Source organism: Taudactylus pleione, unplaced genomic scaffold (genome assembly GCF_031769625.1).
Source record: "Taudactylus pleione unplaced genomic scaffold, aTauple2 ptg000039l, whole genome shotgun sequence".
Lineage (NCBI taxonomy): Eukaryota > Metazoa > Chordata > Amphibia > Anura > Myobatrachidae > Taudactylus > Taudactylus pleione.
Window position 1 is genome coordinate 2,271,203 of NW_028284441.1, and position 18,689 is coordinate 2,289,891.

The window sequence follows — 18,689 nt, forward strand, 5'->3', positions numbered from 1 at the left end:
GCGTTCTAAGGACGATCCAGGCGGCACTGCTGCATAGATTCTGGCTGCAGGTTGTCATTATATTCACCCTGCTAGCCAGATGAGGCTAGCAGAAAAAAAGCACAGAGGGCCACACCAAATGATTCCGGGGGCCTTATACGGCCCCCGGGCCTGAAGTTCCCCATCCCTGCTTTAAAAAGCTAGAAAGATGTGACTCAATTGATGTTAATAGAAGAGAGACTCAAAAAACAGATGCTAGAAGCATCCTTTTATTTTAGGCTCATAGGCTACATAGTTTGTGCTATTTCTCCAGCCAAGGTGTTATGTTGCGACAGTCTGTGCAAAGCAGAGTGTCAGTTCTTGGATTACAATTTATGTTGTGATAATACAATTACAGGAGGATTTGGGCTTCTTTTGTCAGCTGTAATTTATATTTGCAAACCTGAGCACATATTATAGATCATTCTCAGAACAGGCCTAATGTGTAGAACATCTAATAGAACAGTGCAATGGAATATAGTATACACACATTTTACCTTCACAACTTGGGTACTTCATCCGGTCCTGCACAGGATTTTGCATAGACCTGCGCGGAGGTCTTATGCGGGAAGCGGTTGATCTGCCGTCAACTGTGGCTGAAGGAGACTGGCATCGAGGTGAGCTGAGAGGGGAGGGAGAATACCGGTGTGTACTACGATAGGACAGAGAACAGTCGCAGTCATCGTCATCCTCCAAACTGTACGTATCAAACTCCTGATCGCTGAAGGTTCCCCTTCTGAGGGAATGGAGGGAGGCGCTGGAACTGCGCCTAGAAACGGAAGCCGAACTGGAGGCGTAGTCTTGCCGGAGACCTGCAAAATTACATCCAATTTAGGCACAGACTAAAAGTCAATGAATCTGCATGCAAAGGAAAGGCAAAAGCATCTCTTATACACACTAAAGAAGCTGAGAAAGCAAAGTATGGCAGTTATATACACTTGCAGTGATGTCACCAGATTCCTCACTGTGTATATCCACCAGTGTATACAGAGCACCATCTCTATTATGCAGCATACAGGAAGAGCAATTTCTTAGACCTACAAAGCTCTGGGATGGTGACCAGTACCCCATCTTACACCCGGTAAGACCTATGACCTGCTCTACCTACCCCTGCCCAATGATAAAGTTCCTAAAACGCAAGTCACCCTTCTATAAACCAGCTACTAAAGCATATAGATAGGATTTAACCGTATTATTGTAGGTTTGCTGTGTACTTTTTATAAGCATTACTCGTTTGTGTTCTGCGTTATGTTCCTTGGTGCTAATTGGGCCCAATCCCCCTCAGCCAGTATTCTGTGATACTTCCCCAGGTGTCTCTATAAAAGACTTTTCACCCCCCGTGTTGCCTTAATCAAGACTCAAGTGAACAACATCTGACCTATTTGCAGAACATGGTCTCAGGTTTGTTTGCTCCTCTACAGCAACTGCTGCTTACAGCGTCCATCATGGGATTACTAACAGAAAGCCTTCTGGGTCTTTCACACCTCATCTCATATCTTCACTCCAAATACTAATCACCTTACTGAACATTAGGTTAAAGAGGACCAATAATGCTAAAATACATCAGCTTTCACCAAGTGTATGGAACAGATACGTATACACACACACCCACCCATGTCTCAGATTAACTGAGACAGCCACTTCCATTTCCAGTACATGCCACCGCACCCCCGCATTAAATGGTATCTTCCACAATTGAAGTACTATAAATAGGCAGATATCTCTGCAATCAGTTGTCATGTAATGGAGCATACACACGGTCAGATGTGTCAGATGAACGATTTGATCAACAATTTGAACGATTTTGCAAACGATTTGAACTACAAACGATTTTTGACTGCATTAAAATGACTGAAATCGTCCAAAACTGACTGTAAACACATCAGATGTCAGATATCGTTATCTGACCATCGGGAACGCGCATCGTTCATACATGTCAGATTTTCCTTCAGATATGAACGATTTTTTAAATCGTTATCGTTGAGATCTGAATGAAAATCTGACCGTGTGTATGCACCATAAGCTGTAGTAAAGATGGCAGCTTGTTTAACAACTTTGAATGAGGCTTGATATTCGTTGTCAAAAAAGATGGGTCACCATCTCAGAGATCAACAGGAAATGTGGATTTTCACATGCAACAATTTCAAGGGTGTACAGCGACTACACAACATCAGGATAGGCATCTAGTGTGTCAGATGAAAAACTCTGGAAGACTGGGGACAGCGCTGTCTGGCACACTAACATCTGACCTGCATGTGACATTGCCGCAAGTAGCAGCGAAATATCATGCTGGGGCCACTAGTAACATCAGCGTTCTAACCGTGCAACGTTCTCTTTCTTCTATGGGGTACAGGAGCTGACCAATGACGAATATTAGGGAATTGTGGACCATTATTAACGAGGCATGGGGTACACTATCTACACAGTATTTCAGAGAGCTTGTGGAGTCCATACTAGAGAGGTGTCTCAAGCTTATGCCTTAGTTTAAAGGGAATACAGAGTATCAAAGCTGCAGTTACTTCGGGGGTACTAGCCCAGTAATATATAGCCTTTGGAAGTATTTGCTGTAGTGGACATCGCAAAAGAAAAAAAAATTGCAGACTTGTAAGGAATGTATTTTTTTTTTTTTTTGTAGTATTTATTTTTATTCTTTTTTTCAATTAGGAAGTCACTGTATGGAGTTAGCCTAAGGTGGGCAAATGCAACAGGGTCCCCCATGTATAGAATTCCCAAGGTACAATTTGTTTTATTATGGTGGTTGTTTTTTTTCCCTGTAATTACACAATTCTATCAAGTGTATAAAAGGATGCTATAGAATCCTGCTGCTTTTCAGGGCCTGACAGAGCTTTTGTAAGAGACCAGGTACAATTATGCCCACAATAATTATATAACTAAACAAACAAAAGAAAAAAATACAAAAAAATTAAAAAAACAGGAAAAATTAAAGACTAGGTTGGCGAGAATGTGTTCTAAAGCTGGGTACACACTATAAGATCCATTGTACGATAATGCTGTTCCGTCGCAAATTGGAAGAATATATCGTACACATCATATAGCTGTACACCTGATCAGTTGTTCTCGGCCGTCATTCATCCTGTCCTGCACGGCAGATGGGATGATTCATTGAACGTCGCGGTGTAGTTGCATGCAGCCTGTAACGAGACATTGCACAGTCGAACATGCAGTGTGTACGGCGCACGTGATGTATGGTTACAACGCTTGAAGCATCGCTGGGTCACAGTCGTTCAGGTGTGTACCCAGCTTTACTCTAACCGGCCATGTGTATTTTCCTAAACAGGTTTAATAAATCAGTCCAAACAAAAATGCACAAAATTGCTGGAACCTCGAGTTTTGAAGTTGAACAGGTGTAACCAAGGTTGAGCTTAAATTGATGCATTAAAATTTATAACAAACCTCCAACAGGAAACAGTTCGAATGAATAAAAATTATAATACTTTTAATGAATTAAACATCTTGTTTCCATAGTGTCTAGATAAAAATGTAAAAAAACAAAAACCCTCAATTTAATTCTCTAATTCCATACTGGGTCAATAGGTGCATGAGCTGCGAGCATGTTCGTACCCATCAAACTGCTTTGATTTTCATGAGCAACTCTAACCCCTGAGGATAACCTGCAGTTATGAAGTTATAGGCTGGCAGAGCATGATGAGACTTGTAGTTCCACAGCACACGGAGAGACACTGGTCTACCTCTGTGTGACAGAACACAAGTATTGGCCTTACTTTCCTCCTGAAGTCGGGCCATAACTTGAACGTCAGTCAGATCTTGAAGCTTGTATCCCATAGTTATGGAGTCATCCGATGTGCTCAACTCACTGTCCACAGAAGACTGAGAGCTGAGTGCAGAATGGACACTCAAGTAACCTTGAAGAGAACAGACAAGAGTAACAGGAAGTTAGAACACATTAAACCAAGTTGATAAAGACCTTTCCATCTACCTATTGCACTGGCCCTTTCCTCTCCTACCCCCATGAAGCAGGCCACAAAGACATTGTTAAAAACAGACAATGGTTTGGGCTGGAGCTCCCAGGATATGCTAATGACCAGACAAATTCAGAAAGACAAGAATAAATACACCACACATTGATGACCTAATGATCAGATATGGCTTACCTAGGGCATCATTCAGAGACGGACGCAATGCAGATTTCTATGCAGTTGAGTGGTTATCAGTAATCTGCGCGTGAGTCAAGCATTATCAATGTCGCTCGCAAGTGATTGACAGGCAGGAACCATGTGTGTGCAGCAGTGTTCTCCCCATATTTTATTTAAAGTATGGTCTGCCGTCCGGCATATTATCTGGCGCCCGGCAGTTTTACATTGCGATTGGTCCAGACTTGAGTTATCCACCGTCCGCATGGCACCTCTGCGGTAGTAGCCAGGCTCAATGTGGGAAGACAGGAGCAGGGCATAGCCGACAGGTCTAAGCAGCTAATATCTGCACATGGAGTCTGTAGGCTCCAATCAGGTGATAGATGGGGGCGGGACATAGCGCGGTTGCCAGGGAGCAGGCAGCGTGCAGGAAACATGTAATAAGGCCTCACAGAGATTCCGACCCAGGTGGCCAGGGAGCCGGGCAGCCTGAGGTGGGATCTGGGGAGCTGGCTGTCTGTGCACCAGATCCGGGAGCTGTCTGTCTATATCACCAGTATGCTTACAGCCAGACACTGCCAAACATGGAGGCTTAGACAAGCATACACTGCCGGTTCTGTACTACATGGCCAGGCTTATGCAAGCGATAAGTGTACACAAAATAGCTGTTAGCCTTCCATTCACACATACTCACTGAAGTGCAGCCTATGGCACCACAAATCCCAGCATGTCAGCCAGGCCAGAAGCTTGCAGACATGGTTCACCCTGTCAGGTACAGGTAGCATAACCTAGTCATACTGTTTAGACACAACTTAGCCTGTGATTTACTGATAAGTGTGATCACATCTGTGTGGAGCATGTAAATGCTGCAAAGGGCAATAAGGGGCCACACTGCGGGGGCATAGTGTGCAATAAGGGGCCACACTGCGGGGGCATAGTGTGCAATAAGGGGCCACACTGCGGGGGCATAGTGTGTGGGCATAATGTGCAATAAGGGGGCATACTGTGTACATAATGGGCAATAAAGGCACCATACTGTGTGAGTATAATGTGAACAGGTGCTATTGTGTGCCACGCCCCCTCCCAGTGAAGCTACACCCTTTTGGCACGAAGGCCCCCCCACCCGGCTACTAGTTGATGCCAGCCGGCTGGCAACATTTTCTGGGGAGAACACTGGGCAGCAACAGGAGTGGTGGCGAATCAAACGCACTCGTGTCACGACCGTTTTAGGTGCGTCCCAGCCTGCAACAGCGATCCCGTACGCACTACGCGTAAAAATGGCTCTGGAGTCCCAGTACCTGCGCCCATGTTGCGCAATCACAGGGTTATTCAAAGTCCAATAATCAACTGATCTGCGATCAATGCTGCATCTTTGTACGCAGTAGATTTGGATTTGAGTCTCTATATAAATATTTCTGCAGCCATGCAAACAAATTGGCAGCTTCAGTGGCATTGGCGTCCATCGCTGAATAAGCCAAGTAAACAAGGAGTCCAGTCTATTGCTAACCTGACACGATGCAGTATCATAGGTGTCTATCAGAATTTGGCCAGATATCACTGCTGCGATGCCGCATAACCTGATCAACATTATATGGATCATTTTGAGGTAAGTTGGTAGAGGAATCTGGAAGAAGACCAGAGATTATCACTATCACCTTGTGTGCTCATCTTTCACTGCACTAATAGGCCCCCCTGTCATACACATTATCCGGGTGCTTTGCCGTATGTGATAGAATAGGCCAGTATTGGATCGTGGTGGAATAGGGCTTTATACAAACAGGTGCTCTTCCTGCACTCAACATTACCCTGGTAAGTTCAACATGCAACTTCAAATAGGAATCACTTGAAATAGGGAGCTGGTATACACAGCCGGTAACATGCTTTTAATATTCCCCATATAGGGCCATATTAAATTTGAGGCGAAAAGTCCGAGGTTGGACTTCTCGCCATCAACGCCGTTTTTTCAGGGACAAAGTATCGGGCGCGTGCCTGCTTATCCCAGTATACAATTAGGATTCGGCGAAAACCGGGATCCAGCGGAAAGGTAAGTATCAAAAAGTCCTGTCAGTTTTTTGGCAAAATCATGCTGTCACCCCCAAAAGATGTCCAGACATGGGGGGTAACTATGGGTACCCACGATTTGGACTGCTGAAGGTAGTCTGGGTTTTTAAATAGCTGCGGCAGGTGCATAAATGCAGCTTTAGAAGAAGTGGTGAAGATTAGCACTTATTTTTTTCCCCCCCCAAAAAAAACAAAAACCTAACTAGTCCCATCAAATTTGGGGTACATGAAAGCATATTTTTAAGTCCCTAAAGTCATTTTTTTTAAATTCTTCAAAAATCCACCTGCCGCTAGTACCCACATTCTATAAAAAAAAAAAACTGCCACATACTTGGGAACCCCTCAGGAATCAATTTCGCTACTTTAGAAGTTTGTCCCCCATTTTTTTTTCCCCATCAGCCCCAAAATTAAAGTACCTTTTTTGGTGTGTCCAGACGACATTTTTTTCCACATTTTTTGGACACAGAAAACCTTTGGGGGACATTCTAAGGGGTGCAGGCTATTTTTTTTAAAGACTGCACCCCAAAACCCCCAAATCTGCACTTTTTTTTCGCCACCTAAACAGTGGTTAAAACGAATCCCCGATTTTTAACAAAGACTTTTACCACCTGCGAAAAGTCTTTCAATTCAAATATGGGGATAAGTCAAAGTAGCAAAAATGATGTCATCGGTGAAAAATTATCACAGATACGGACTTTTCGCTCCAAATCGAATATGGCCCATAAAGTTATTTTTCTTCCCACAAACTTTTTAGATGCCAATCCCACCCTCCAATAATGCCAGATATTTTATTTACTTTAAACGCCCAAGAATGCAATTTCAGTTGAATGGAAATAAGGGGCAGCAGAGCTACAAGGAAACGTGGCGTTCAGTTACCAAGTAATGTAAATGCAGGACAGGAGCGGAGCGGTGTACAAGGTCTGCATGACACTTTCCCGCACCCTATTACATTTGGCACCAACTCTTTACTAGAATTGTCAGCTAATGTAAAATCAATGAGTTACCATTATATGGCTTGAGGACATAGCGGCTTCTTTTGAGTCAGTGTAAAGTGGCTGTAGATGGGGGTACCCGCAGAAGCCTGATTTACTATATGCTAATACAAGATTCTGTGCGTCTTTAAGAGGAAAGCAAGGCCTGAGACGGATTTTACACCAACCGCCATCATTAGTATCGGCACTCGCACCAGCCTCATGCTAGGTGCAAGAGATCCATCAGAAGAAGGCTTCCCTTCCCAATAGGCAGAGAGTTTAAAAGGTGGGTACACACTAGAACAATATCAGCCTGATTTGTCGTTTCCAGACAAATCGGAACGACAAATCGAGCATATCGTGTGTATGGCCAATTTGCGGCTCCCGATGTCGCATGCGATATCTTCAGGTTGGCCATGGTGCCAATTTTGTGCAATGCTATGCTGCCAATTGCCGCACGGCATCCTACATCGTGCCATCTCTCACTGCATTGTGAAAGTGTGTAGGCACTTGCCTATGCAGGGTCTCGTTGCCTGTAGTTCTAATGTGTACCCGGCTTTAGTTACACGCCCACAACACCTCCATGGGACAGCCATCTTGTGTGTTGCCACCCAGCTTCAGCCCATTTCAAGCAAAATGAGATCCGGCAGAGATCCGTCTGGCTCCAGAATCTATTGTACGGTAGGTGGGTAAAAATACATAAGCTCGTAAGCTGTATGGTAAAAATCGCTATTTACCATACCATGTCCGACTCAGAATCAGGCCCAATGTGGGTTAAGAATTAAGAATATATCAAATCATCTAACATCCTATCAAAACTATTCACCAATACACTTTGCCAAAACCTTAAAACTCAACCAAACCACAAACATACTTTTGTAGGAAACATTTCTTTGTCCTCTTCACATGAAAGTTTACATTTACTTAACATAGAATCCTGGAACATTACCTGGTGCAACAGAGCAAACGGCAGTACAAGTGACAGAAACAAAGTAAACAGACGCCAACATGTTTAACAAGTCAAAGTGTACAGTGTATAACACAGTCCACTTCATTAGCATTGTAGCGTTAACAGATACAAGCCAAGCTGCACAGAGGAGGAATAGGAAAACAGAACTTCACGTTCATACAATTTTATTGAAAGGATTTATAATAGGTTGTAACAATCAACACGCAATAATTAGGTTTTGCTCATTAGAAAACATGCCATTCACATTCTGCATGACAACATGCCATACCTGAGCTGCCACAGGTTAGTAGTGGTTTGTTAGTGGATTTGAGGCACCCCGGTGAGTTTAGTGTATTGCTACAACAGCTGCTCTCATTGTTGCCGTTATACGCACTTGGCGATGCCAGCGGGCTGCAGTACAGACTTTTCCATCTACTTGCTACAATGACAATTTAAAAAGCAGTACCAGGGTTAGCTGAAATAAGGATCAGATAGAGGAGATGCAAACACTATTATAGATTACAGTTCTGTGCTATGGAAATGCCCAGTGGTGAGAGATTGGAATAGGAACAATGCTTACCTTGTGCAGACTGACATTACTGCAAAGAAAGGAGGTGTGCAAAGTTGGATTGGGTGTATAAAATAATTCTTACAAAGGAGCAAGGTGTGAATGACATTTCATTAGTAAATAATGGGAACATGAATACAGCAATATCATCATTTATTATAAAGGGAATGCAACATGTATAGTTTTCAGTCCCTGTGATGCAAGTTATAGAGCTGACAAATATTTTGGCTTGTATAGAATGTTAGAACATGACAACCGCTCAGGACCCACAATGATGGACTAACACAGGGGTCGGCAACCTGTGGCACAGCGGCTGCTGTGGGACAACACATCCCAGCATTCCCTGACACAAGTTTAGCGTGCTCAAACAGCAAAACTGTGGCAGTGCCTGCTGAGGTGTGTAGTTTCACAGCAGCCGAATAGCTGGGATTGTACAGAAATGGGAAACCCCCCTTATCTGTCTGAATAGTATGTGACATTATAAATCTATATGTCCACAAAATGAACGTCAGATTTTGTTTTAAATGGACCTTGTTAATAGAGGTTTTAAAATCTGATTATGCAAGTGGTTTCTGCATAAGGTTACATGTTCTGTCTCCAATAATGCAATGACAGGAAGCAGAAGCAATACTACAGCTCTGGGGCCCACAAGTTTATAGAAAGGATGACCTGACTGGGCCTTATGTAAAATCCATGAAGCTCAGGAATATATTAATTATAGAATAAATTATACAAATCAGAGGGTTAGCATGGCAGATATATATATATATATATATAATGTGACAAATAAAGATAACTCAAATATTATTAGGACAAAAGACATATGCATGTTTTACAATGACTCAGCTTTTTAAACAAACTATGTTGGAAGTCTATACACCAGCATAAAGTATATAGCACATAATAGTATATCCCTGGACTCAACAGTTACCAGCAGGTTATGTTTGAGGTGTTCTTAACCAGATCAGTTTATAGGGGAGAGGTATAGGTGTTTTTAGAGAGAGTTGAGGTGAGTAAGATATGTGGTAGGTTGTTCCATAGAGGGAATATGAACGGGTGATCTTGCAGCAAGAAATGTGATGGGGTTACATGAGAGAAGACCTTAGATAATCACTTGAGTAATGCAGACGGTCCCAAACTGGCTGTTCCTGACCGATAACAGTGCACCAACATCTGCAGTAACCCAAGTACAACCTAATAGAGACATTTCATGATTAACGCTGTGTTTTGGAGACCTAATTCATCACCCGTAGCTCACTCTGTATAGTTTATGTTAGTTCTGATAACAGAGTGATCCTGTAGTTACATTTAAGAGATATGGAACGGACCAAGTCAGGACATCTCAAATGTCCTACTCAAGTGCCCCAATCACCTAGGGTTTCTTTGCAAGAAGGTAGAGAAACTATACATTTTAAAGGCATCACTTTACCAACCTTGATCAAGTTTGCCAATTAGCGTTCGACAGGCAGCCTCCGTCTCCGGACTATGGTGGTCCAGCACTTGCCGGCACCACTTTAAGGGAGAATCTGGTTTCATCTCCGCCATTGCCAGCTTTTTTGGCGAGACATAAAGCCTTCAAAGAAAAATAGATTGACTAATCATATCATCCCATTGCCTAAGTAAGCCCCAAATTTAAGCACCAACCATCTTTCCCATTTAGTAGATAAAAAGCTGGAATGCAAATTAAAAGGTTGCAAAAATGTGTAATTCATATTATTCAAAAATCACTAGAGCTATAACTATCTACAGTGTAGAACAAAAACTCTGTAGTCATCTTAAAATATTCACAGAACGTGATGTATAATTATACTTTCAAGTGCTATTTTCATTCAGCGGAGCACTTATCTACCATTGTAAGCTTCAAGAAGTTCCCATTTGTAAGCCTTCAAACATCAGTTGTGCATAGAGAACTCAAATCGCAATTCTAGTGGGGGAAGGGGCGACTGAACACATTGGAGTTTTGAAAACTTTTTTTGAACATAGAACCTATTATGTTTAATTGCAATCTTGAGTTACCACTTGTTCTAATATGCATCGGTGGTTAGATTCACTCCTATAGGGGTATATTTATTAAATCGCGAGTTTACAAAAGTGGAGATGTTGCCCATAGAAACCAGATTCTACTTCTCTTTTATTTAGTATCTTCTAGAAAATGATAGCTAGATTCTGATAGGTTGCTATGGCCAACATCTCCACTTTTGTAAACCTGCACTTTAGTAAATATACACCACAGAGTTTAACAGTACCTGAATATAGAGTGGGGTGCTGAATCTAGTCACCGATACATGTTAGGTAAAAACTGTGTGTGAGCAAAGTTGGACTCCACTGGTCTTACACATTTAATTCTAAGTAGTGTCCTGGACATGCCCATTAATTACGTAACAATAGGGACATGCAAGGGGACCACACCACAGATTCTACACAGTACAGTTTTGTATACAAAAAAAGGAAAAGAAATCTGAAGCTAGACAGCAATTCCCTACATAATTACTCTGCACAATCAGAGTGCAGTTCCAGCATAAAATCTAGGTCAAGAGAATGTTTATCCATTTTATACTGGAGAACGTGGTTTAAATATTTCAAAGCAGCAAATTTGTTTCTGCATAACTGGAGACTTCAAAGGAGCTGCAAAGTTTTTATTTTTATAAACGAGCAGCCACAGATGGAGACCGAAATTATTACTCAGAAAGGAATAAATGAGCCCCTTGTCCAGTGTGCACATTTCATGTGCATAATATTTTGGTGCTAAATACTGCTGTAAAAATCATATTTTGCATCTTCTAAAAACACATACCAAGAATATTAATGTACCATTGGCGCAAAACAGTATAAACCAGAGGTTCCCATGGCACCCCAATAGTTCAGGTTTTAGAGTTATCCATGGCTGAGCACAGGTGGTTAACCCAATTTGACCGAGTTACTAATTAAGCCACCTGTGCTCAACCATGGATCCCTCTAAAACCTGAACTGTTGGGAAGCCTGGAGGTCTACGTTTGGGAACCTCTGGTATAAACACTACCATAAACAAGTAATCTGTTTCCCAGATGAACAAAGCTGTAAGTGCCGGCACGTTTTGTGAGACTAGGTATAAAGAGCTTACCAGCAGTCTTCCTCATCCTCGCTGCACGAGTCCAGTTCCAGCACTTCAACATCGTCCAGGGCAGTTTCATCCAATATATCCACTAGATCCCCACTTGAGCTGCGTTCGGACAGTTTGCGCATGTCCCCGTCTATCTCTGTCATCCCACTGACTTCCAGGCTAAAGAAGGAACTGTCCTCGGAGTCCGTGTGACTTCCTCCTTTACTGACAGGCTTCGAATCAGAGCACACCATGTCATACTGTCCTTGTGGGTCCACCCTTAGACGGGGGATGTTCTCTTTCTCAGAGTGCATTTCCTCCAGCTTCGTGTGGAGGTTTGGAATGATTTCCACATCGCCTTTCTCAGGTTGGATGTTCATACTATTCAGAACTCCTGTACAGTTCAACGTAGACAGGCGATTGTCAATGCCGGAATCATTGGTGGTCTGTGGGTTCTTCTTGATCCTTAGCTGCTGGTTCTGAATTTCAAGTCTTCTGACCAATTCCTGCAGCTTGTGCACTTCTTTCAGGTCAGAACTACAATCCGGCTCAGTATCTGTGTCCATACTGCTGTCATTAGCCACTATCATACGATCATGCTGAATGCCAGGGGAACTTCCAGGGACCACCATTGTCAAATGGTCACTGCAAAAAGACAAGAAAACAAAATAGAAATATTTATTTAAAAAAAAACAAAAAAAAACACCTTGTTTCGAACAAGGCACAGTTGCCAAAATATAGTACAGGTTGAGTCTCCCATATCCAAGTATTCCGAAATACGGAATCATTTTGGCATGACAGATACTGAAACCTTTGATTTTTGATGGTTCAATGTACACAAACTTTGTCTAAGGCACAAATTATAAAAAAATATTGTATAAAATTACCTCAGGCTTTGTGTATAGTGTGTAAATGAAACAAATGAATTTCATGTATGTACACAAACTTTGCTTGAGCCACAAATATATAGAAAAATATATAAAATTACCTGCAGGCTGTATAAAGTGTATATAACGCATAAATGTATTTTGTGTGTATATTTGGGTCCCATTCCCAAGATATTTCATTATAATATGCAATTATTCCAAAATATGGAATATTCCGTTATCCAAAATACACCTGGTCCCAAGCATTTTGGATATAGGAGACTCAACCTGTACAACATACTAAGTGTGGGGTAATAAGGGCACAGACATGTATCTGCAGCAATGAGGGGTTATGGGTACCAGGGTACTCTGCAGGAAAAGGAAGCACAGTGCATGCAGGCTTTGTTAGGGCTCCCTATATATGTGGGTTGAAAAATGCTAGTTAAAAGCATAAACGAGACTAAAGACAAAAAAAAAAAAAAAAAGACGCCCACGTGCATAAGCCTTGTGTTTATTTCCTTAGCTGTAATAAAATGCTTTTTTCCCTTTGAAAGAAAATAATCAGATCCCAGTTTTTCCGCATGACACCTCTTAATGGCATGAGAAGGGCTAGCGCATGATAAAACATTCATCGAAAATAAAAAGATTACCTATTCTGTTGCTTAAGTTAACTTCCCAAACATTACGGTTCATTCAAAATAAAAAATAATAATAAATAAATTAAAAAAAAATGTGACTATAAATTTTGATAAACCCATTGGACAAAGTGCTCCAGGCTTCTACAACATGAATGTGATGACAATATGCCACAGCAGTCATTGAAACAACAAAAAAACATTATTCCCTGTCCCTCCACAAAGATAGCACAACACAACAGACAACATCTGATAATAGAAAGTGATGATGGATTTGGACATTAATTACACAAAAGTAGCTCTAGACTGGGAAGCTACAAGTCCCAGCAGTGACATATTTCCAGAACTATACATCCCCCTACCTTTGTTCTATCTAGAGAATGATCTTCAAAACTAAACATGGATAAGAATAAAGCTTATCCCAATAAGCCTATTTAAAGCTATGGTCGTTTCTAAACTTCCTTTCAGCTTATGGAAAGTGTCTGAAGCATTATCAGGATAATAATACAGCAAGGAGCTCATAGATAGTTAAACAAATACAGTAAAATGCCTGTAATAAAAAGGCAATAAGTGTGATAGGTTCACCATCCACAGTCACATGTTGATCCTGTTAAATAGCCTCCTAGTTAGTATTTCCTATTGTTTGCAGAAGGACAGGGTGTGCACGGAACCACCCCTGGCAAGCACAGAAACAGACGCCTTGTGCACAATATAAACAACCCACATAGCACACATGGAAAAGTAACATTAAACAGAAAAGCTCCCTATCGAGCATGCCATAATTACCATCTACAGTACTTCCTCCAGACCTCATTAGGTTCTGCAAAGGGACCAAGCTCCTTGCAGTCTGCAAATTGAATGTATCATTTCACATAGATACTAAATTATAATAAGGTACAAGGGGTGAATTTACTAAAGTGACAGTTTTTAGAAATGTAGAAGTTAGCCATAGCAACCAGATTCTAACTATTCTGGTCTAGAAGGTGCCAAGTAGAATCCGATTGGTTGCTGTGGGTAACATCTCCATTTTTAAAAACGCTCACTTTAGTAAATATACCCCCTAGCCTTAATCTGCTCTGCATTACATACATAGATGTTGTTTGCCAGAACTATCCACCTCCAAAATGAAAAGAGGAGAAGAATATAGCTTTATTTCACAATATTCATAGTCAATTACAATGAGCTTATGGCATAAACTCATTATAGAGTAGGTCTACATCATGCAATAAATCTAAATGACATATGTGATAAGACTGTACACACTAGTTACGCCATATGTATATCAGGAAATTATAACAAACCTCAATCTTATTTGTACAGTGTCTAGATATAAGCTAGCAGCTGTAGAACACAGATGTGAGACATTTCGAGAAATGACTTGTGTAACGAAATATAGGAACAACAGGTTATATTATTAGTTTTTGAAAGCAAAATAAATACCAGTATGGGGCTTATTTAATAACATGGTGCAATATATATATATATATATATATATATATATATATATATATATATATATATATATATATACATACATACATACACACACACACACTTAATAGTTAAAACGCCCAGGTTTTACCAATTAAAAAAAATAGCCACTTGAAACCTTGCAGCTAAATCGCTGTACTTTCCAAATCTCGCAGGCTACTTGCTACCTTTGGTCCTAAGAGCTAAGCATCTATAGGTTTTTAAAAAAAAAAAAAAAACAAACAACTTGTTTAAAGACAAAATGCAGCATGCTGAATTACAAAATATACTCAATACGCCGGGTTTTGCTTTTAATAAAATTATCGTTTTAAAACCAGCTGGGACAATTGCCGGAAGTCAGCAACTTTTTAAAATTGACAATCAAGCCCTAAGATATGAGCTGGGAAAATGGGCAAAAATACTTGAAAACCAAGGTACGCTTTAGATCTGCGATGGGCGCCAGACGTCCCTAGGGTCGCATGCTGCACTCCAAGCCTTCACTAGCGGTCATCAGCTTCTTCCTGCCTTTTTGTTATGTTTGCTATAGCTTCAACATTTTCAAAAATACCTAACGACATGCTATTACAAATAGGGCTCTTTCTTTACATTAGATGTATTATTTTAACTTATTTTGGCGATTAAGGGGTCAATTCAATCAGCCGAGAGGGGGGCGAATTGCTATGGCACCGGCTGGTGGCAACAGCACCTCCTCTCGTCCCTCTCACGGCCCGAACTCACCCTGGAGCCAATGATTTTTGTACGCAGCCCTGTGGAGATGCAAACAAAAATTACGTGCATCATATAGCAGCACTTACTTGCGGGGGCGAGTTAATTGAATTGACCACCAATATCCCTTCCACACAGTGCAAAAACCCAGGATGCTGCACATGAACCCGCCTTGATGCGGGTTTTTGCTTGTACCAGGGTCGGGGTCTGAGACCCGGGATATTCTCAGGTTGATAAACCTGTATATTTCCCAGGTCACCAGTCTGAAAGGGGTATAAAAGTAATGTGCAGCCCATTGAAGGGTAGAGAGCCACTCATTGCAGCCCCTGAAGTGTATCAGATTACATATTACTATTTTAGATACTTTAAGAAACACATCATCCCATTGTAAAATGTTGAATTCTGCATTGAAAAGTTAGCATGCAATGGTGGGTGCAAGCACGCAAGACAGCAGTCCTATTGTTAATAGGCTTTTCAGGCATTAGCAGATGTAAAACTCATTAACAACAAATTGGTGTGGATACAGTAATGCAGTGCTATTGACCCAACATGATGGGGGTCCCTAGGCAGCATGAACACTGATCTAGGCCTTTTCCCTACACAAGCTACAAATAAGATAAGAGCAGGATGGGAAGCTAGTGATGGTATGGCAGAGTATTAGGTCTGCACAAGCAGGGTGGAAGTCATAAATGACCAGGCAGCAGAGTAGCCCCAGAATTGTGGATACTAACACATTAACTAAATGCATTTACTACTATTGGGTGACTAGGCTGGTGGTGATCTCCAGTAAGCTACCATCTGGACGTGATGAAGTGGCTAAAAGATGAGGGACTAATTGCAAAGGTTGACATGGTGCCTTAGATGTTGGGGTGATCATATGGTCTGGTACTGTCCAAGATGGTTCTATGTAGCATGGCAACTGCTGGACGCAAGTGGACTAGTCAATATTACTCTTAATCCGGCTACATATGGTACGATGGGTAGCCGGCGATGCGACGTCCGACATATCAGGCTGTCCCCACACACTGAGCAATCCGCTGCCCGACCGCCCTATATGCCGGCAGCCCCTCCTCCCCCCCGCATAGTGCTGGACAGGATCGTACATCGCTTCTCCAGATCTCTTGTGCAGCATTAAAGATATTTCCCGTGGGATGAACGATCCCACAGGAGTGCGCACTGGTCAATATCATACCCACACAACGGAACAATATAGCAGCGATATCGTTCCAATCCGTCGGATCAGCCACTATATCACTCCGTGTGTGAGGCCCTTTAGAAGATGCGCTTCCAAACATGGCACTTGCTGATAATTTAACCCAACATTAGGTATCATCACTGCAAGGCAAGTGCCCTAAGATCCAATATTATTCTTACATAGCTGGCAACACAGCAGTGCAATGTATATACAGTACTGTCCCTAGATGGTGGTGGTCCTAGCAGTGCCCTGCATGGTGGTGGTCCTAGCAGTGCCCTGGATGTACTGTTCCTGCATGGTGGCAGTCCTAGCAGTGCCCTGGATGTACTGTCCCTGCATGGTGGCGATGGATGTATTGATAGCACGGCTGGCGTTGGGTTGTCAGCATTACTGAGGTCTTAGGTTCAATTCCCACCAATGCTCTGTGTGCAGTTTGTATATTCTCCCCATGCTTGTGGGGGTTTCTCCTGGGTACCCCAAATTCCTCCCACAATTAAAAAATATACTGGTAGGTTCATTGTCTCCTGGCAAAAATAAGCCCTAGTGTGTGTACATATGGTATGGAATAGAGATTGTAAGCTCCACTGGGGCAGATGTTTATGACAGAATATTCTCTGTACATGTGTGTGCGCTATGTAAATAGCTGTTAAATATTATTGTCCCTGAAGTGTGGAAGTCCTTGCAGTGCCTAGTATGTATTGTCCATGCACTGGATATGTTGTCCCTGTATGGTACCTTGTATGCACTGTCCCTGGAAGGTGGAGGTCCTAGCTGTACCCTGTATGCATTGTCCCTGGAGGGTGGAGGTCCTAGCTGTACCCTGTATGCACTGTCCCTGGAAGGTGGAGGTCCTAGCTGTACCCTGTATGCATTGTCCCTGGAGGGTGGAGGTCCTAGCTGTACCCTGTATGCACTGTCCCTGGAAGTCCTAGCTGTACCCTGTATGCATTGTCCCTGGAAGGTGGAGGTCCTAGCTGTACCCTGTATGCACTGTCCCTGGAAGTCCTAGCTGTACCCTGTATGCATTGTCCCTGGAAGGTGGAGGTCCTAGCTGTACCCTGTATGCATTGTCCCTGCACTGGATGCACCGTCCCTGTAAGGTGGAGATCCTAGCAGTGCACTGGATGCATTGTCCCTGCACTGGCCGGTACTGGAGCTGAGCCGGGCTGTATAGGGTACATTGGTGACTCAGGTTAGAGCGCTGCAGACAATGAGGTGAATGGAAAGGGACAGGCCCCCGGGAGAGACAAGCGCCGACGCCGAGCACGGAGACAAAAGCGACCTGCCGGAGCTTTATCCCCCCCTGCGAGAGTCACATAGCGGCTGATTCTCCCCCCATCCTACCTCGGTGTGTCTTGTCCATGCCGATCCGGCTGCCTCCTCCTGCTCTTCCCCGGCCCGCCGGCTCTGCTCTCCCCCAACCCGGGGACCTGTCACCGGGCGCGCTCCTTACCTCGCTATAACCAACAGCAGCGCAGCAGCTGCAGCATCCCACGGGAACGCGCACTCCTCATCTCTGCGCGGCACCGACACAGCAACGCCGGCTCGTCCCCGCCAGCAGCCCTGAGCTCCGCCCCGGAGAGGCGTGGGATGGGAGGATGTAGCGCCCGCGGCTCAGAGTCAGACGCACAACGAGGAGAGGGGCGGGGCGTTGTCACAGCGAACACACAAAGGAAAGGACGGGGCGTGCTGAGATAGAGGGGCGGGGCGAGACGTAGTCGGACAGCATATAGAGGAGGAAGAAGGGGCGTGGTGTATTTAAATATACAGCCTGAGCGCTACTGGTATAGGGCGGTGCTATACCTAAGGCTTGTGGGATTCAGGGGGAGACATATCATGCCATGGGGGCCTATTCATCAAATATTTGCAGCATTTCTTTCCCATAACACCGAGCATCGGTACCTGTGGGTGCTATTTAATACATCTGGGTGGTATAATCGCTGACCCTCCAACATGACCCCTTCCACCCGGTACAAAATGCGCTGCTCCTGGACTTTCCACCTAATTTATGATTGCAGACACCTGTGGTGAAACACCTG

At 43.0% G+C, this 18,689-nt stretch overlaps 1 protein-coding gene across 2 annotated transcripts in view; it reads right to left on the reverse strand.

The window, feature by feature from the left end:
- LOC148538564 (SLAIN motif-containing protein-like) overlaps positions 1–18,313 on the reverse strand; it is a 31,573-nt gene extending 13,260 nt beyond the window's left edge. The window contains exons 1-6 of one of the 2 annotated variants that reach the window (XM_088452913.1): positions 18,104–18,313; positions 11,780–12,403; positions 10,113–10,252; positions 8,401–8,550; positions 3,762–3,902; positions 516–830 (exon numbers count right to left, since the gene is read on the reverse strand). In XM_088452913.1, the coding sequence (XP_088309039.1) occupies positions 516–830; positions 3,762–3,902; positions 8,401–8,550; positions 10,113–10,252; positions 11,780–12,390 (1,357 nt within the window). In that variant the 5' untranslated portion in view covers positions 12,391–12,403; positions 18,104–18,313. Of the gene's footprint in view, positions 1–515; positions 831–3,761; positions 3,903–8,400; positions 8,551–10,112; positions 10,253–11,779; positions 12,404–17,994 lie in introns of both variants that reach the window. The other variant, XM_088452904.1, reaches the window with a different exon arrangement.
- Between the last annotated feature and the right edge of the window lie 376 nt (positions 18,314–18,689).